Source organism: Colossoma macropomum, unplaced genomic scaffold (assembly GCF_904425465.1).
Source record: "Colossoma macropomum unplaced genomic scaffold, Colossoma_macropomum, whole genome shotgun sequence".
In the NCBI taxonomy this organism is placed as follows: Eukaryota; Metazoa; Chordata; class Actinopteri; order Characiformes; family Serrasalmidae; genus Colossoma; species Colossoma macropomum.
Genome location: NW_023494788.1, coordinates 18,490,165 through 18,511,589, shown reverse-complemented (window position 1 = coordinate 18,511,589; position 21,425 = coordinate 18,490,165). Strand labels below are relative to the sequence as shown.

General features: G+C 38.6%; 1 protein-coding gene across 1 annotated transcript; it reads right to left on the bottom strand.

The window, feature by feature from the left end:
• Window positions 1-44: 44 nt before the first annotated feature.
• Window positions 45-21,407, bottom strand: itga6l (integrin, alpha 6, like). The gene is made up of 25 exons (XM_036568711.1): window positions 21,111-21,407; window positions 19,429-19,556; window positions 19,191-19,279; window positions 17,467-17,692; window positions 17,187-17,297; window positions 14,693-14,909; window positions 12,892-13,097; window positions 12,642-12,733; window positions 12,194-12,321; window positions 12,004-12,093; window positions 11,813-11,877; window positions 11,572-11,711; window positions 9,703-9,855; window positions 9,484-9,599; window positions 8,083-8,236; window positions 7,625-7,708; window positions 7,446-7,525; window positions 6,761-6,835; window positions 5,358-5,460; window positions 4,198-4,374; window positions 3,295-3,399; window positions 3,000-3,110; window positions 2,659-2,757; window positions 1,282-1,413; window positions 45-610 (listed from the first exon to the last, which is right to left on the bottom strand). Exons 1-25 carry the CDS (start codon window positions 21,290-21,292, stop codon window positions 530-532), a joined length of 3,144 nt encoding a protein of 1,047 aa, XP_036424604.1. The 5' UTR covers window positions 21,293-21,407; the 3' UTR covers window positions 45-529.
• Between the last annotated feature and the right edge of the window lie 18 nt (window positions 21,408-21,425).

Here is a 21,425-nt window from a genome sequence, read left to right as displayed (position 1 = left end):
TGGTATCATGCCGAGAGAGTATATCAGGTTCTTTACCTGTTTTGTTTTTTTCTATTCGATAACATAGTAATTTTAGTTTTGTTTAGGACTCGGAACCCTTTCAGGGAGTTGTCAGTGGTCTCAATACCCAACCCTACTTTAAACCACTTTACACGCCGAGAGACAAAAACACAGCACAGCATTCATAGATTCACACATATCTAGTCAATGTGATGTTCTCTCACTGTTACAAACAATGGAAATGTATTATAGCAAAGAAATCTGAGGACCAATACATTCAAAACTGTCAAAACATTGTGTTGCTCATATTATACATCTTGTAATCTTGTTTCTTGCTCTTTTGCGGCAGTTGGGGTTACTGTAGTGCTCTGGGGAGCCATTCGCTCAGATTTCTGGAGCTGTGTGTTCATATCACTTTTCATGGTAGACACTTTTTATTTTTTCTCCATCATGTAGAAACGCTGATTGACCTCTGCAGTTGTAGATTCTACAGAATCAGAATAGTCTGTCCATTCTCCTGCACAGATGTCTAGGTGGCAGCACTGTTGTGGTTGATGGCGTAATATCCTTTCTTATCTTCTGTGCACATATCACATGTGAAGCATCCAAGCTGAGAACCACAAACCACAAGCCTCAATATTAGACTCACAGACCCAGACTGCTACAGACCTCAAATAAAGTACTATCAAATAACAAGGCAAAACCGCTGGTTATGATTCTTTGTGCATGAAAGAAAGATCAAATGAAGGGATGAAGTCACTACAGGAATGTACTGAAAGCTGTTTTGCTTTAGCAATAAAAAAAAAAAAAATCACTGCAACACAGTCGGGCTGTATGAAATAGAATGAATGAATTGGGACATGTGGCTGTAGGATGTACTGTGTTTTTGGTGTGTATGTAGTGTGCTTTGATTTAATGGTAACACTTTACATGAATCCTGCTACATAACATTGACAATCATGCCATTAACATCTCATGGCCGATGTTATGACAGATTATGTCCAGTAATATAACAGTGTCATGTTACGATTACTGTTAAATGGACAAGCACCCTACACTATACCAATAAGAGTCCTTGGGCAAGACTCCTAACACTACCTTCGCCTACCTGTGTAAAATCATCAAATTGTACGTCACCCTGGATAAGAGCGTCTGCCAAATGGCAAAAATATCATGACAGATGTCGTATTGTCTGATGCCATGACTACGTATGATACCTGTAATGACGTTATATAACATAGGCAGATTCAGTAAATGAACTGAAATGAATGGGGAGATTACCTTGGAAAGGATGTAGATCAGGAGAGCGAGCAGAAGCAGTGCAAGAACCACGCTGAGAAGAATGACCCACCATGGAACCCGACTAAGGAAGGTAGGCTTCTTCTCCGGGAACACCGTTAGCCTCACCAGCACCTGACGTTTAAATATTGGTTGCTGACCCTTTTTTCATTTACTGGATCATGTGTATGTCACAGTATTCACATAGACTTATTTTAATCATCATTTTGGTAACAGCACAATTCTGAAGAGTACAGCTAACTTACAGTGAGAGCTAGCAAGGCTAAAGTACAGCCACAAATACAGTCGTAAAGTACAGTATATAGAGCTGTATATATTCAAAACAGTAATTTGATGGTACTTTCTATTCACAGATTCTGTAAAAACACGCTACTTATTTCCATATTTCAGGTTTAATGTGATGATATTTGCTGTTCTACTTTGTAGTAAAAATAAATTAGATTCACATACTCTCTTTTCACTAGTCATATTACTTGTGGTGCATTTTATGCATATTATTTAGAAAGCTTATTAAGTTTATACAATATACAATTAAATTCTTTGGCCCTTATTCATGAAAGCTGCGGAAAAAAGATCGCAGATTTGACCACCTTTAATGATGTAAGAACTCATCAAACTTTCATATCACGTGGAAACGAGGGGAGATTTGAACACAAATGATGAATCAGCTTCAGTGCATGAAATCAAGTGCCGGCCTACCAGCACTTCATTTACATATCAGTCACATTAAGCACATCCTAATGTATGCAAATGTTTTGGTAGGGAACAAATAAAAAAAAACACCATTCTGCAGCTCATGAGCCAATGGCGGTGCCTGTAGCAGAGTTTGAGGTCAAATAGTGCACTGCTTGCACTACTGACCAAATTTACTAGTTGAAAACCTAGAAACTAGCCCTTAGAAACAGCCCAAAAACTGACGGCACATTTTTACCCTAACCCAGCTTACAACACACCTGTGAAAGGTATTTAGTGGTCTTATAAGGTTGCTTCAGTTGTTTTTGGAGCCAGCTTAGACCAAGTATGCGGACAGGCTGGCAGTCATCAAAGACTGGTTTGAGAACCATGGTTCTCCATGCTAACAACTATGAACTGTGATTTAAATAAGTGTTCTAGATAGTGTAACAACAGATATGCATGCTAAATTGAAAATCTCACTCTAGTCTTCCAAAGTTGTCAACCTTATTTAATATAGAAGGCTTCAATGCTCTCAGTGCTGCTGCCATCACTATTACTAAGAACAGAATGGTGCTATTACGTCTCAGGTCCATACACAGTATTATACTGATTTCTAATACATTGAACATATAAACACTGGAAGTTTCTATCTAGATTACTCATGATTCCTAGCAAAGTGTTTACCTGTGCTTGAGACCCTCTAAGCCCTATGTTCTTCTGAGAGCCATCAAGACTGAGAGAGGCATTCAGGACGATGTCCAGATAGTTCAGGGAGTTGTAGTCCTGTAAAAGAAAGGACCTTTAGCATTTACATATTTACATCTAAACAATCTTATCATTAGCGCTGCCACATTTCAGCTGTCGCAAAACCAATCTATTTCAGCTTTTTCAAAGAGATGAGTGCTGAAGTCAATTTTACAGAAACTCTTTATTAAAAAAGCAGCAGAAACAGTTTGCTGGTTTACTAATTTGACATGTTTTGTTTAAGTATATATAGTGTACAACAAGCAAGCCTTTGGCTTTACCTCCACAAAAGTGCTACTCCATAGTCGAGCGAGGAGGATAACAACTGCGGTGCTGTCCACCGCCTGAAGGGGGCACCTAAGCTCCACACAATTCAGTTCATCAGCACATGTCTGAAAAAAGAAAAATCAAAAATGGTGAGTAGGCCTTCCATAAAAATATTTTTGGTTTAAAACAATATGCACATCACATTAACAACTACTGTGCACAAGCTGAGCAACGCTGAAGGCCAGATAGGGCGCGCAGCTGAGGGCCCGGACCCCCACTGTGCCTTACTGCCTTCAGACTCGCATTTACCAGAAATTTGTATTTCTTTCTTCCGAACAGGGAGATAAATCCTGCAGTGCTGAGAGCGTCCACTTTCCCTTCATCTTCCACTTGGCGCTTTCCTCTGGGTGCCGCCTATGGTGAACCAGAGAGATCAGCGATTGTTATGGTAGTGCAGTTTCTAGCATCTGCTAACATCAAAGTCAGTTAAAGAAAAGGGAACGCATGTCGTTGAAAGTGAATTTTCCTCATTTTTTTAAATGAACAGGTTTGATGTAATATGTAAACATTGTTAAAGGTTCAGAGCATTGCATTCCACTCGGTTCCTACAGTTTATACATGGAATCTGCTTGTTTGAATTCATTTTACATTTACATATAGGCTTTTGGTGACACATTGGGTTGAAGTTAAGGTTAGGGTTAGGATTAGGTTTTGGGTTGAGGTTGAGGTTGAGGTTAAGGTTAGGCTTAGGATTAGGGCCAGAGTGAGGGGGTAAGAATAGGGTTTTAGGTTAAAGTTAAATGTATGAAGAGTGCCTCATCTCATGGTTTAAGCAGCCAGTCAGAACAGAGTGCATTTACATGTTGGAGCAAAACCTTTCATCTCCAAAATGAAATTTTAAGGAGACTTATTAGCTTGCAATGAAAGTCAAAGTAGGCAGATTTTTTTTCCAAGTAATTTTGGAACATTTCTGTTAATCCATTCAAAATAAAATGTTAACATGATGCAAAGTTTGGCAGATGTTTTTGAATTATGCAAAAATTAGAGATATAATTGAACAAAGAGATGAATTCTGACCATTTTGGGTACATAAAGCCAAATAAACGGATAAACGGAACTTATTAAAATAGCATACAAATTTAGGATATGGGCCCTTTAAGGAGTCATAGAAGGAGCAGTTGAATGTAAACATTGGTATGGTCTGTAAGCTACCTTAATATGTTTGAGCGGACTGATCTCTGCAGCTGGGGTGCATGAAATGGTCTGATTCTTCGGCCCAGTGATCTGTACTAGGTACAGGAGCCACTTGCCATGTTTGTTCTTCTTTGGCCACTGGATGTTCAGAGTTGCGGAGGCAAAGGACTTCAGAGGCCGACCCATGTTGCTTACCTGAATTTACAACAGCAGCAATAAGCAAAGCAATAGACTAGAGGCTATTGTTAATATGAAAAGGCCACTTCGCATATTAATATTGTTTACTATATGTATTGAATTACAATGCAAATATACAGTAGACGTTGGGTATTACAGATCTCATCTCAAGCACTAGCAGGCCTACAGGCAACTTTTTTAAGCCAAGGAGCCTTTTATGAAGTCCAATACCTATATATACATAATATTTATCTAAGCAGTAAGTGTGTTTTACCACTAAAAAAACATTACATAACATTAAATACAAAGCAAAATGGAAAAAGAATGAAACAGGAGTTTCCAAAACGCTGAGTCCAAAAATGATTGAAAGATATGGAGGAAATGGGACTCTTAACAGCCTCCTGCAAGACCTGGTAGACCACCAAAACTGTCCCACTTGAAAACTGCAGCACTTAAAGCTTTCATCAAAAGAAAATCAAGCTACGCTTTTCGTTCCGATCAAACAAAAAAGCAGCTGGTGTTCCCAGAACAATGGACTGACCACCCCAGGGCCCAGACCTCAACATCACTGTGTGTGTGATTATTTGGATTGTGAGAAGCAGAAAATGCTAACCCAACTTCTAAGACTGAACTTTGGAGATGTGGAAAAATAGCACTGCAGATTTCTTTGAAAAGCTGAAAAGAATGCAAAGAATGGAAGCTGTAATAAAGGTAGACAAAATAAATACAGCAAATATTGATATTATGTTTAGTTGTTGACGCTTCTGTTAAATATGTATTTGCTGCTTTTTTCCTGTGCTTTACAGTATTTTTGCACAGTACTGTCTACAGAAAAGCCTGGATGGTTTTGTATCTTTTAATAGCAAGTAGTATGTGATGGTTTCCTCACACTGTCAGTTCATTCCAAACAGAGACAGAAAGATAAGCAAAAGCAAACAAATACAACCTTTTTGAAGTGTTACTGTTCATGTTAAGCTAAATAGGCTAAGAAGAAGACAAACCCTGAACTCATACTGCACAGGTGAGCCGATCTGTTCCTCTGATGTTATGGCTTTCTCTTCCTTCACTGCTTCTCCATAGTACACCTGGGAAGGTTTGGCCAGTCTACAGAAACAATACAGAATTGCCACCACACATCAAAAATCAAACTGCTGAATTCTGCAATTATAATAATTCTGCAGTTTCTTACTTACAAATAGAGCCTAGATACATTTGAGCACACATCCTGTGACGTAAGCATTGAAAACCAATGTGATAAGGGCGTCAGTTAAACAAATACTATTGTTTGTGCACTATCAGCACTGTATTGTTATACGTATAATACTTCTGTGAAATAATGACTCAAGGAAAAGTCAAAGGACCTTTCAATAAAACAGTACTAAATTACCATGTTAAACAACCGCATAGAACTGTGGTAGAACTTTTTGTTACATCCAGCATCTACTACTATAGGAAATGACGTTTCTATAGCTTTTTTCTTTCTGGATCCATTAGATCTAAAATAGAATGCTAAACCTCCAAGTGAGTGGTACATAGACAGTAAGCTGAACCAGGAGCTGAACCAACATAACAGAATGACATTAAACCTTAAAAAATGATTACCAACAAAATTTGAATAGCTGATATGTAACTAATGAAAAAGAGATTAGATTCTTCACAAATACGCTGGAGCTAAAGTAGAGATATTATCATTTGAAAAGACTCAGGACAGTATAAATGCATCAAAATTAACTTGAGTGCATGCAACTGTAAATGAAACAAATTACATCCAACATTTCCATGTACCTCACCATTTTCTTTTAATTATTTTTGCCTATTTGATGTGATTTAATGAGAATATCTACACTGTTAGAAATAACGGTTCTGTGCAGGTACATTTTTCGTTCATCAAGGTACAAACAATGTAAATGTTCCTTCAAAGGTGTAACAGTGGTTTTAAGGTCTAACTGTGCACCTTAAATATGTTTTTCTAAGTGAAAATGTACATATTTGTATCTTTTTCATAACGTTCTAAAACCGAACAATAAAATAAAAAGCCTGGAGATGGGTGTGGAGTCAGTACAACTATAATTATTAACTATAATAATTAACTATAATACAACTATAATAAAATATATTTTCAATAAATTATGATACAATTGTATTCCCTGACTTAAGGTACTGAGATGTAGGTACTGCCTGAGTGACAGACTAGAGGGATGGGATTTGGGGATTTTGCTACCATGTAGCACCAAAAGTGTAACAAGTTGTCCCCAGATGTGTGCTCTCGTTACGTGATCATGTCAAACCTTGCAATGCTGTCTTGTGCTAAGCTCAGATATGAGCAAAAAGCAAAAAATGTAGAGCAAAAATGATATATTTGGTGTATTTGGTGTCTATGTAAGAAAGCAACTGCTATACTTACCCAGAGACTTGGAGCGCCATCTCAAAGACAACTTTAGCCTTTGCAACAATTTGTGAAATATTTTGCTTACTGATCCTATAACGATAAAAAAATGTTAGTTAAAACATAAGAGTGTTTTCCAGTCCCACACTTGGGGTCCAGTACACTAATTTCAAAAACACATTTCTTAATTTTTGCACATCCATTTATGAGCAAGAAAACCAAACCAAAAATATGCCATGCATGTTGTCTGGCAGGTTCAGACTGACAGCTGTCCAGCATATCGTCACTGTCAGAGCACAGTCTCCAAAATGGTAAAAATATCAGGAGAAGGAAAAAAAATTCTTAGCTTTCAGTGCAAGTTAATGTAATTGGATTTTATACTAAGTCATTTTGGATCATCAGCCCATTCATTATGAAATTGTAATACAATATGAAGGACAGCTGGCGATTTTAAAAGATGTCAACAAAACAACAAAAATGGAGATACAAGATTGTGTCCTGACTGTGATGATATGTAACAACATGTAGGACCATTGACCTAATATATAAATAAATCAGCCAGTTTGTAATCTTTGAGCCTGATACATTAAATAACTTCAATTTTTCAAATTTCAAAAATCAATATAAGGGCAATCACTTGCTAAAGAGAGCACTGCACACACTAAATGGATGTAAAACAGCATTGAATATTAACATATCTTACGTTTTAAGATTCAGGGTCACGTTGACATCTGTTATGTCCGCAGACAGCTGTTCAGTGCCCAGCATTAGATAAAACGTTACCTGTGGAATAATTGTTAAGTAAGAAAATCAAGTTCATCAAAATGCTGAGACAGCAGAACGACTCTACAGAGAACTGTGGGTGTGATAGGTGCCCTTTACCTCTGCATCTCTTTTCAAAGGGTTTCCTAGCTGGCAGTGTGCCTCTCTTTTACTTCCGTCCACTGCACAGTCCACCTTCGCTTTCTGCATAAAAAAAACATAATTATTTATTTAATAAATCGCATATAAAGTAACTACACATTAAGATTTGCATAACAGTTTGTTGTAGAGGCTGTGTATACTTTACAAAATACATCATTTGGCTGGGGTGACCAAAGCCAATGTAACTGGAGTTGGGAGAACACTGACATTGACAAAATGTATATTTTTCATGATTCAGATTGAAAAAAGTGTTCAGTTAATGTGTGCTTGGACCAGCTTATATTAAAAGGTTGCTATTTTGTGTGATTATTGAATTTTATATTTTTCCCGCTGTGCTGTACTCGGTCTATGCAGCGTCAGTACAGCTGAATATCTCAGACGCATGGAGACACATGAAGTCTGAGAATTACACTGACCTGTGTGGGAATGACAGCAGATAAAGGCAGAGACTCTTGAAAGTCTGCAAACAGTTGAGTAAGATGAGCATCATCTCCTCCTTTGTTTGTCACAGTGATTTCCAGAGCGGTATTCTCATCACCAGGATAAATTACTGGTATACCATCCTCCCTTCTACACAGCAAACGCAGCAGGATATGCATTTAACATGGCAAAAAAACTTACTTAAAGCATGTTAGAAGGAAGCAATTGTTAGTGCCTTTTTGCTTGCCAAAATTGCACTGAATGCACTGATCAGGCATAACATAATGACCACCTCCTTGTTTCTACGCTCATTGTCCATTTTATCAGCTCCACGTACTATATAGGAGCACTCCGTAGTTCTACAATTACAGACTGTAGTCCATCTGTTTCTCTGCATACTTTGTTAGCCCCCTTTTACCCTGTTCTTCAGTGGTCAGGACCCCCATGGACCCTCACAGATCAAGTACTATTTGGGAGGTGGACCATTCTCAGCACTGCAGTAACACTGATGTGGTGGTGGTGTGTTAGTGTGTGTTGTGCTGGTACAAGTGGATCAGACACAGCAGTGCTGCTGGAGGCTGGATTTTAGCTCAGTAATCAGATTTCTCAGTGCATGTATACTCTTACTCTGATTTCTTTCCGATTTCTCAGCCTGTGCCTGTGCAAAAACAGACCGCAGTGCTGGAAATGAACAATCAGCGTTGCTGCAAGATGGCACTTTTGGAGTGACACTGAAACCAACTACATGCTTGACAAAATGAACGATTTAAATATTTTTTATGTTCTAGATGATGTATGTTCACATTTTCAGGGAAAGTTGTTTGATTTTTTAAATAAAAGCCATGTCATGAAGTTTTACATTTTTCATTACATTTACGTCACGTCTTCTGCGCTGAGTTTATTGGCTAGTTGTAAAGCAGAAATCCGATTACTGCCCGACTCATGTAGACCCGGAGTGTCACATTATCTGATTACTTAAGTGCATGTAAACGTATTGATCAGATTACTGACAAAATCTGATTTTCTGCAGTTATCTGATTATTGAGTGCATGTAAACGTACTCAATGTTTTAGGAAAAGCTCACACTAAGCTGTGTCCTTCCACCCCCATTTTCCCAGGACCTCATCAACCTGCAGATCCATTATTTGCAAATTAAGCTCTGACTATCGTGGAACCTTCAACAATTTAGGCAGCATGGAGTTCTTTTATACAGTGACAGGCAACACAGCAGCACACAGAAAGGTCAGTTTCTACATGCTGACCCATTTAACTATTACCAACATGGACATGTATGCTCAGCAATTAATGAGTTAAAAGAGACAAAGGTAAAATCAATGAAGACAATGCATCAGTGCTGAGACTTTAGGTGAAGTGTTGAAGGATAGGCTGTTTCATACCTGGTGAGAGGCATGCACTTGTCTTGGTGTTCAACTTTGGAGCAGAAGCTGTACTGAAGCTGCAGGTTACTCTGGCAGATGCCATCACTTCCGCAACCAGTGTTTAAGAACTTGAACTTAAGTTGTGAGAGGTACATTATGAAAACTTTCCATTAACAATGATATTGTGATTAAAGCTCTGTCTCTCTTTCACTTCCACACTTACACTCACACAAGTACCTTAGCTGTGGTTGTTACGTCATCTCCAAATTGATTGAGTATTGGCTTTAGTGGAGGTAGGGAGCTCTGGCTCAGTCTCTGTGAAGGGTTTTCTGGTGACAAGGAGACCGCGAGTCTGAAGGAGATGTCTGTTAGTCTGTCACGAATGTTTCCCTGGAGACACATGCGAGACATCACTTAAAAGAAAAGACACTACAGCTGGGACAATAATTTTGAAAAACTCATGAATTGGGGCAAAATTCTCAATATACAACTCTGCGCAAAAGTCAGAGACCAACTTTCATTTATTTACAGTCAAAATGGCCATTAGGTAAAGGTTATTCATTTTTCAGGGGTCTGAAAGGATGTGTAGCTGTCAAAAAGCTCATACCAAACAAACATCAAACAGAAACTGTTATCAATAAATTGATAAGTGGTCCATGTCCTAAAAATTAAGTACACCTCCTTGTTTCTACATTTATTTCCATTTTATAGGCTCCACATTACAGACTGTAGTTCATCTGTTGCTCTGCATACTTTGTTCGCCCCCCTTTTACCCTGTTCTTCAACGATCAGGACCTCCACAGAGCAGGTATTATCTGGGTGGTGGATCATTCTCAGCACTACAGTAACACTGATGTGGTGGTGGCATGTTAGTGTATGTTGCACTGGTGCAAGTGGATCAGACACAGTAGTGCTGCTGGAGTATTTTTATATACTGATGGTCAGTGTCCTGCTGCCAGTTGCACCAGCTGAACGTAAGTTTGATTGTAGCCTAGTTTAAAGGTAAACTGCCACTATGTTCAAGTTTACAAGCCACTAGAATTTTATTCGTTTCCACCATGTAACAAAAAAAGTTTTAACTTAAAATTTACACATATCCTATAGTAGTTGTAAGTTCTGCCATAAAAAAAAAGAGTTAAAAATGAAATACATCTTAGTTTGCGTCAGCAACAACTTGTGCAGGACAGATTGCACCTGTTTTCGTCGATTGGGGATAGAAAAGATCACAGATTCGTCCTACTTTGTGTCTGGCACTGAGATATTTTTCTACAGGGTTGTTCCAAAACCTGGTGGGTGACTCCGTTCAAGTACACAGCTCAACTGTGTGCAGTGAAAGAAGAGCAGCTTCATCAGTGCTCAGGCTGTTTGTGACGTTGACCTTATTATCCTAAAATCCATAATGCAGATTGTTTATAAAATAAAACTAATATAGCTAACATTATCTTTCTGTCATTCAGCAGATTCAAGTAACGATTACATTAGCCACAGCTTTGCTAACATCACCAATCATGCATTGACAAAGTGCCATTAAAATACTGTGCACAAGAATCTAAGTTTGAATATTGGAAAAATTCCAGCAGCAGAACAGAATAAACACACATCCTAAAGACAGACGGTTTGAGGACACCACTTTACTGTAAAACTGTCTCTTTTTGAACTATAGCGAATACAACTGACTCACCTTAAGCAAAGTAAATGTAGCATGGAAAGAGAGAAATACGAGCGCTTTCACTGCGTGTGGAGATCATGCATGTAGTATTTTCTGTTTATGTTGGGTAGTGTTACTTTTTGGATACAGAGAGTGAAAACATCAATCTGTGCGACAGTGTTTTGATCTACGATTACTTTACGCACTACTAGCCTTAACTACTCTTAACGTAAGATTTAGGATGAACTTTACACCCCAACTTACGATCAAACATACATTCAGATGGTGCAACTGGCTGCAGATTTAAGCCCTATAGATAAAATTTGGTCTCACATTAAACACAAACTAGCTCAACAGTGTTTTTCAACAGTTTTACCCAGGAGTGTGTGTATAATGCTGTTACACTATTAGACCATGCAGTGTGTAAAAGCCAGAGGAATGGAATGAACTCACTGTACCTGGAGCCGAAAAAAGGTTTTGGAGCAAAGTCTCTGTCCTTGTTGGGAGAGCACCAGGGAGCTCTTAGAAGCGCTCTGTAAGGTCAGCCGGGGGTGTTCCTTAATGTGGTGTTCATCAGCAACCAGAGTATAAGACATCTCTGCAGAAGTTATACGAAAACAAATGATTCCAGGGCCACATATACACTAACATATCTTACAAAATCTGACATCTATTGTGACCAAACAGTTATTCACTCACCTATTACAGGGTTATATGTTGCTGGATAAGTTGTGAAGGAGAAGCAGGATTCAGCTGTGATTAAACTGAAAGATTTGCATGTATACAGATCAGTAAAAACACATCAAAAAGTTACATTAAAATAAAATAACAATGAACTCCAAAATAAAAATGAGAAATTTCACAATAAAAAGACTTGAAGCTTATCTCACCATTGACCTTTCTGGCAGTTGTCACCCAAGTAATCAATCTCATTAGGCTCTAATTTGAGGGTTTTCACAATGTTTATCACTGGTTTGGCCCTTAAACAGAACATAAAGCACTGTGAAATTAATTTCTAACGCGTTTATTATAGCAGAAGGCAATGGGTAGAAGATGAATGAGGCTGAAAAAGTGAGTTACCTGAAAACAGCCACACTGTTAGAGAGTGACCCCACTGCTAAGTCTGGATAGCCATTCCCATCTATATCCATGTTTCCAGCCAGGGAATAGCCAAATAACTTGACTTTATGTGTTAGACCATCTAGAGACTACATGAAGACAATATATCAACCTTAAATGCATAATATTAAAACAGTTAAGGATTCAGATCTTAAATATTGACAAGGATTATTATTATTATTATTTTATGATCTTTTTTAAACTCAATGCAATAAATAAGGTATACGGTTAAAGCAAAACAATTTTGGTCCAAAGTCCAAGATAAAAGTCTGAAATATGTTTTTTGATTATGCTACTCAATTGAGTAGAATAATCCATATATGTCTATGAATTTAGACTTGAACAGCTTTACGCTTTAATCAGTGTTGCATCTGTTTACTTCAGAGTTGAGGAAATAGTTTTCACTCACTTGCTGTGGTTTTGTGGACAAGGCACCAGTAGAGCCAAGGTAAACATACACTCTACCATTGTTAGTGTCGTATGGGGCTCCAACTGCAAAATCTGCCGAAAAGAAGCAGTTTTGTTTATCCACAAGTGCAATATAACTACCAGTGCTGAATTAATTAACAGTTAAATGAATACAGCCATTAGTTTTCAACACTGCATTGAATGCTGTTATACTGTGTGTGGAACATGATAGGGCTTGAGACACATCAAACCATTGAAGCCGTCATGATTGACATCTCCAATGCTTGCCACTGCTAGTCCGAACATGGAATCTCTGTTGCCATGGAGAACGGTTGGGGTTATGCGGTCCCAGTTTTGCCTGCCGTTACGGTGGATGTAGACGTATACAGCCCCTCCCACATCTGAGTCCTGTTCTGGCAGGGAGAACTGGGGTGCACCCACTATGAGGTCATCCCATCTGGGGCACCAGTCAACATGGGTGTTGTTAGTTGAAAGTTTTAAGTTAAAATTGATAAATGCCTAATTACAAACATTTAGGCAGGTATTTTCTGAACATGCTGGACTAGAATTATGCACATTGGTTCTACATGAATATATTACAGCAACACAATCATTGTCAAAGGTATCATTCCAAGAGATAATAACTGGGTTAATGCAACATATTATCTTATATTACAAATGCACTATGTATTTTAGTCTGTTGGTGAATATTTAGACCAGAATTTATTTAGTAACTTACAACTTACCTGCTGATTTCTTCTATTTTTGCATATTTGTTACACTAAATGGTTTCAGATGCATACGCAAAATGTCATATAAGAGAATAACATAAGGAAAATTATTATTTCATTTATTGAAGGGAAAAGGCTTTGAAAAAGTAATAGTTCCCAACTCATAGTGTTGACTTCAGCATTAACACTTGCAACCAAACAATTCCTATAACTGGAGATCAGTCTTTCACATCGCTGTGGAGGAATTCGTCTTTGCAGACTTCAGCCACCTTGGCAGGGCATTTAAGCATTAAAGAGCAGAATTCATGGTTCAGCCAATTATGGCAAGTTGCCCAGGTCCTGAAGATAAGAAGCACCCTCACACCACCATGACCATGTTTGACTGTTGTCTGATGTCCTTGTTGTGGAATGCTGTGTTATGCCAGATGTAGTTCCACTAGTCAATCAGTCAACAGAACATTATTCCAAAAGACTTGTGGGTGATCCTGATGTTCTTTGGCAAATGTGAGACGAGTCTTTATGAATCTCTTGGTTGGCAGTGGTTCTTGCCTTGCAACTCTCCCATGAATACCATTTTTGCCCAGTGTCTGTCTAAAGGGTGGAATCATGAATGCTGACCTTATCTGAGGCAAACAATGTTAGTCCAATATCTTTTGTGACTTCCTGGATGAGTTGTTGCTGTGCTCTTGGAAGAATTTTAGCAGGCCGGCCACTTCTGGGAAGATTCATTACTGGTCCAAGTTTTCTCCATTTGGAGATAATAGCTCTCATTGTGGTTTACTGGGGTCGCAGCATCAGAAATGGCTTTGTTAAAATTTCCAGACATATTTCAGGGACTTTCTTTCTCATTTCTTTTGGAATGAGGCGTAATGTTTTGCTTTTTGAGACCTGTTAGCCGACTTCATAATACTGACAAGGTTCTATTTAAGTGATGTTTTGAATTAAACAAAGCTGGCGGTAATTAAGACTGTGTACGTCTAGTTTAACTGACACCAATTATCAGCTAAATTTGATTGGTTGATTGAGTAACTAATGGGGCAATTACTTTTTTACATGGTGACAACTGGTGTTGAATTTCTTCAAAAATGATCACAAACTCTTTTGTGTTTACTCAAGTTGTCTTTGCCGTATACATTTTGTAAGTTTTAAGTATGACAAGTATGCAGTAATAAAAGAAATTAGGCAAGTAGATTTTCACAGCACTATATAACCCAACTCTGACACACCTTTATCAATTAATTTTACCAATGAATTTTTATATCAGGGTTCTTTACATTTTTTGACCCAATCAGTAAAGTATGGGACAGTGTTGGGCACTCACCCATCTGCATTGATGTCCAGAACAGCCAGAGAGTAGCCGAATGAGGATGCCAGGCCAGGTCCTCTGAGGATGTGTACTACACTCAGACTCCGCCTGCCTTCTGTGGCATCAGGCCTCAGCAGCAGAACCTCACCACTCAGGTTGGCGCGTGGTGCCCCTGCCACTATGATCTGCTCCCCTTTCTTGATGAGATTCAATCCAGAGTCCAGAGCGAATCCTGAGAAAGGACAGAGACAAAGTGACAATGTAGTAACTCCAGCATGGGCAGGTTCCACAACCAAAGTAATACTTGCTCTGAGGGGGTCCTGACCTTTGAAGAACAGGGTGAAAGGGGGCTAACAAAGCATGCAGAGATACAGATGGATCTTCACTGTGAGGACTAAACCAGGCACCTCTATTTTAATGTATTTACACATAATTTGAAATTGCCAGTTGCTTTTTATAAACCCATTTCTAAAAAAGTTGGGACACTGTGTAAAATGGAAATAAATGTAAATAAAAACAGAATGCAATGATTTGCAAATCTAATAGCATCATATTTTATTCACAATAGAACATAAAACACATATCAGATGTTGAAAGTGAGATAGGTTACCTTTTTATGAAAAACATTAACTCATTTAGAAATTAATGGCAACAACACATCTCAAAAAAGTCTTGACAGAGTCATGTCTACCATTGTGTAGCATCCCCTCTTCTTTTAATAACAGCCTGTAAATGTTTGGGAAGTGAGGAGACCAGTTGCTGGGGTTTTGGGAGAGGAATGTTGCACTATTCTTGTCTGATGTGGGATTCTAGCTGTTCAACAGTACTGGGTCTTCTTTGCCGGATTTTTCATTTCATGAAGCATCAAATGTTTTCTATTAGTGAAAGGTCTGGACTGCAGGCAGGCTTTCCAAAAAGAATTTTAATTTCTGTTCTGAGAACTGTTCTGACCACAGAACAGTTTTCTATTTTGCCTCAGTCCATTTTAAATGAGCTTTGGCCCAGAGAAGATGGCGGTGTTTCTGGATCATGTTGATATGTGGCTTCTTCTTTGCATGATACAGCTTTAACTTGTATTTGTGAATTGCATGGTGAACTAAAAATCATTGTCTGTGGACCAGGAGTGTCCCTGAGACCATGCCATTATTTCCAGTACAGAATTATGCTTGTTTTTAATGCAGTGCTTCCTGAGGGCCCGAAGATCACAAGCATCCAATATGCACTGTCAGCCTTGTCCCTTGCATATAGGGATTTCTTCAGATTCTCTGAATCTTTTGATGATATTATGTACTGTAGATGGTGGGATATCCAAAGTCTTTACAATTTTATGTGGAGGAGCATTTGTCTGAAATTTTTAGACACATTTTTTCGTTGATTGGTGAACCTCTGCCTCTCTAAAATACTTTTTATACCCAGTCATGTTAGTTAGTTGCAAATTGCTCCTCCAGCTGTTTTGTATTAGTACTACTTCCTTTCCAGCCTTTTGTTGCCCTTGTCTCAACTTTTTTGAGATGTGTTGCTGCCATCAAGTTCTAAATGAGTTAACGTATTTTTAAGAAATGGTAAAATGTCTCACTTTCAACATCTGATATGTGTGAAAGGATCAACAGAAATTTTTCAGAACTGCTTGGAATAAATAATTTTCTCCTTTAACTTCCATTATGAATGAGAAATTCTTTCCCTTCTTCTGTATAGTAGAAAATACAAGCTTTGTTCCAACAGCAATGATAAATTACATAAATACAATTTAATGGAACTTTTTTCTCGCACAGTACTGCATTTTACATGGAAATATATTCAGGGTCAAATTTGAGCAATTAAGATGTGGTACTAGCCATTAACTAGACCAAATAATGAGGTTATTCATGATTGATTATTTAATTTGACAGCCCTTCTAATCATATTCATAAATATAGTTATACTTACTTTTAATATAGATACTGTACCAGCAGGTTCAAGTCTGCAAGTTTTGGATTCAGTTTAATATCAAACAATATAAAAACTCAACTATTGCAAAAATATATATAGATTGTTTTTTTGGAAAAACAAGACAAATTTTCATCAAACTGATATCTTCTTCTACACACCCACACTCACATAAAATAAATATCCATCCATCCATCATCTAAACCGCTTATCCTTCTGGGTCGCGGTGGGGTGCTGGAGCCTATCCCAGCTGTCATTGGGCAGAAGGCAGGATACACCCTGGACAGGTCGCCAGTCCATCGCAGGGCAGACAGACAGACATACACATTCACACACACATTCACATCTAGGGGCAATTTAGCGTGTCCAACCGGCCTGACTGCATGTCTTTGGACTGTGGGAGGAAACCCACGCAGACACAGGGAGAACATGCAAACTCCACACAGAAATGACCCCGGTCGCCCGGCCAGGAATCGAACCCAGGCCATTCTTGCTGTGAGGCGACAGCGCTACCCACTGCGCCACCGTGCCGCCCATAAAATAAATATGAAACGACAAAAATAAATATGATGTTGTGACTCACCTAAATAGCTGCTGATGCCCACAGGAATCAGGTTTTCATTGAACTCATTTTGGTCTCCAGTTTCGAAGCTGTCCAGCAGGGCGTTATCCACAGGCTGCATGCGCACAGTGCCTTCAAAAAGACAGGACCACTGCAGAAATGAGAATGGCCACTGCATTCAGGAAAGCCTTTTATCAACAGTTAACTCTGAAATGCATGATGCAAAATGACAAATGACATAAATGCACAGTACATAATATACAATACATGTTAATGCTATCTGCACTTGACTATAGAATACCTTTCCACTCGTAGGCACCTGGTCCACCAAACACAAAGTAGTTGCTGTCTTTGCTAAAAGCCACAGAGAGGCCCTGCTGGCAGTAGCCGAACTGGTCCTTATCACCGGGCCGGTTCCGACAGAAGCTCTCGGTGTCTAATTTTTTCAGGTCCTCTGTCAAAATGAAACACCTGCCCAGCACCAGCTGATTCCCATGTTTCCACTGCTGGTAGCGGTGGGCACAAACCTAAACAGAGGGTCGATAAACTGATCGCATTTCCACCAAATTCAGTTGTGAATCAGATAACAAATACAGGCTGGAAGATGATGGATTAATCAAGTGAGTCAAAATTGACCGTTAACTACAGTGCCCCACAGAACCAATGAACAACAGCATTTAGGACACAAATCAATCAATCTACCTTTATTTAAACTCGGAGTACATTGAGGGAAACCCTCATTTACAATATAGCTGAGCCAATACTGAGATCAGGGATTGAGAAGTGAAACAGTCTAATGTTGTTTGCACGTAACTAAGGTTGGCTTTACATGATGAACCTTTCATCCAACTAGTTGCATGTTGTGAGTTGTGTAACTTGACAATAAAAGTTTGTGACTGTATTCAATTACGCTACCAGTTATTTAAGTTAGCAGCTTTTTTTGACACACCATATTTTTCTCGGTATGAAGCAGTTTGATACAAGATGTCATTTGAGATGTAGTGTACATATTTGCAGCATTTTTTTTTTTATCATCTTTGTTTATTCTTTCCAGCATTGTGGTTCTTTTTCCCATATCTACAGAGCTGTCGTTTATCTGTGGTTCTACACTATACATCTATTGTTTGTGTGTTAAGCCTTTGAAAAATTAAAGTCTGAGAATTCATTACAGTTGTATACTTAATATCTCACTCTTCTTCTAGAGCCTCAAGCTCATATAGGAGCACATCTCTATCTCCTCTTCTGTAGTAATTTTTATCATTTGGATCCCAAATGAATCTGAACTCTGTGTTAAATCAGTTGATATTAAGAGGAGGTAATAAATTTAGTTATAAATCACAATAACAGTGGATTAAACACAAATAAATGCTGGTGCAAGCAGCCATTTAAACAGCTGTTAGTGTTACCTAAGCAGCTGATTACAGAAACTTAACCTCCTAATAAACCATCTTTTGTTTAATTCTTCACTGATCTGGTAAAAATCAATGATTGATTAGAAAATATGTCATGGTGGTGGTGTGTCACTGACATTTTGATTGGCTTTGATGTTTCATGAAACTCCACAAAGTTGAGATGCTTACAAGTGTTGTGACTGAGTTTTAAATGACTTGCAGGACACTTTGCATTCTGCAAGTCAACTGCAATTAAATTTCATGTAAGTTTCAAGCAACTAAAGTTGCGTGACAGTCTTAGTCTGCTGATTCTCCAAGTTCTGCTGATGATATGGAGTCAATGCTACGTAATAATTGCATTATAGAACTGCAGCTTTGCGCATGCAAAGAACACAAATAAGCTTATTAGCTTAGCTAACTGTCCAAGAGCTCCACACACATCAGTGCAGGTACAGTTCCAGCTGATGGTAAAATTGCTGTGTTTCCCTTGATGTTATTATGTTTTGCCTTAACGTTGCTGTTCTTGTCTTGTTTGCTTCCTAAACGCTGTTGAGTTTTGAGTCTCTGGGTCACCATAAATAACACTAAACTTCACTGCAAATTATACTGTAGGAGGTGTTATGAAAGGCCTTACCACTACTTTACCCCCTCGGCCTTGGCTTCTCAAACAGACACCCATCCACTGGTTTTCCCTGTGGTCCTCTCCATCTTCTCGCTTTGAATCTGTGAATGTGAGTTATCGCAAAAGATTTAAAGGAAAGATATGATGTCGTTGGTGCTAGAAAACTAGAAAAGTCAAAGACAATATTTTATCTTACTATTTCATTTTTTATTTTATTTTATGTATTTTATTTATTATTAATATCACCAACCTTCAGTGTCCACAGGAATCCGTTCACAGTCATTGGTCTGTGTGGTGAACTTACAGCGAAAGAGACCCCCAGTTATGTTGGCTTTCTGGCTGGGTAAGGCCTTTGTGTGAGGAGCACCAACTAACAAGCTGAAGTTGGAGATGATTCAGTGTGTTAGGACAACTATTTGGCAATGATGTCAGTATAAAATTAGCAAAGACAGCGAATGACTAAAGACATTTTTATGACATCAATTGTGCTCCATAAACTTCCTGCACTATCTAAAAGACTAACTAGGAAATTACAAACCTGTGAATGACTGTGAGGAAGACAAGAGTAGAAACGAAGTAATACTTAATATGGATATAGATGAACACCTTTAACTTACAGCACTGTGCAAAAGTCTGAGACCCCCTTCATTTATTTAATTTTCAGTCAAACCAGCCAATTAGCACCAAAAGGCCAAAGAGTTATTTATTTTTCAGTGTCAGGACAGAAATCAAGTCAATCAAATCAAGTTTATTCTATTGCACTTTTTACAACAGGCGTTGTCACAAAGCAGCTTTACAGAAAATGAGGATCCCCTAAGAGCAAAAAAAAGAAACCATGAGAGGAGCCAAGACTCGAAAGGGGAACCCATCCTCCTCTGGCTGACACCGGATAGTAAACAATAACACTAGAGCAATATGAACAGAGGATAAGATTTTACTATTAATATGAACAGAATCCTCAACAACTAAATATAATATAATTTTCAGTATTTATATGTCCACTCTCTGTCCACTTTCAGTATTTATGTGTCCACTCTCTATCTTTATTACACCTTCCATTCTTTTCAGGAGACTCGCTTTCAGTTACTCAAAGAAATCTGCAGACACATCTCCAAAGTTCAGTCTTAGAAGTTAGTTGATCTGAAGTAATCAAACACATTCAGTGATGTTAAGATCTGGACTCTGGGGTGGTCAGGCCATTGTTCAGCTTCTTTGTTTGATATGTCTGTCTCCTTTTCTCAGTAAGGTTTTTCTTGACAGCTACACATCCTTTCAGACCCATAGCACTGACTCGTCTTCTCACAGTGGAGGGATAGACAGAAACACCTGTCTACTCTCTCTGAAAGATGAAAGCTTTAGGGTCTATTTATCTGATGGGGACAGTTCTGGTGGTCTACCAGGTTTTGTATGTAGTTACATACAAAAGTCCCGTTTTTTCTGTCTCTTTAATATTTTTTGAACACAAAAAATTCCTGGTTTTCCTTTGACTTTCTCTTCCCTTATGCAAGTGGATTATCTTACATCTAATCCTCAGAAATACCTCCTGAAAACGAATAACTTCTTCTTAATGGCCATTTGACTAGAAGTCAAAGAAAAGAAGGGTGACTTTTGCTCAGTGTTGTACATTCTATCAAATTCTCCTTCATTTTCTCTGACCCAAACCCAAACCTGGACCCAAAACCTGAACCTGACCCTGGTCCAAATCCTAACCCTAATTCTAACCCTGTTAAGAATAAACAGTTTCACCAGATAGCTTTCTAACAACGTGACCACCTGTAGATAATCTTTAGCGGTCTACAGCGTACTGTCCACAGCTAAAGTGAGCCTGAAAACAAAGCAAGTGTTTGGTACTAAATTCTGCTGTAATAACATTTCACATCTGTTCCTGCACCAGTTCAGTGTTTGATCATAACAACATGCAAAGGAACTCACAATTGCTCCTCAGTGGGTTTGAGCTGGTGGTGCATTGCCAGGGAAAATCCAAACAGACTGTCTGCTTCTCCGTTTTTCCTCAGGACATTTGTATCATCCAGATTAAATGCAGATCCCTGCCATGGGTGAGGGTTGCAGAGGAGCCACAGGCTCAGGATCAGTGCTCCTCTTTCTGCCTGCATGGTTCTGCTGCCTATCCGGAGCTGCTCTGGATCTTCAGTGCCCTGCAGCTCTGAGAAAGCTGGCAGTGAGTGGTGGCAGCAGTCTTGAATAACTGAGGGGCGTGGAGCTTCTATGGAAGTGGCAGGCTAATTT

Coding starts and splice junctions, on each gene's coding strand:
- itga6l (XM_036568711.1), bottom strand. CDS start 21,292: ATGCAGGCAGAAAGAGGAGCACTGATCCTGAGCCTGTGGCTCCTCTGC. Junction 9,856..11,571: donor AAACCTTTTTTCGGCTCCAG/GTACAGTGAGTT, acceptor ATGTGTCTCCAG/GGAAACATTCGTGACAGACT. Junction 6,836..7,445: donor GTGACCCTGAATCTTAAAAC/GTAAGATATGTT, acceptor TTATCGTTATAG/GATCAGTAAGCAAAATATTT.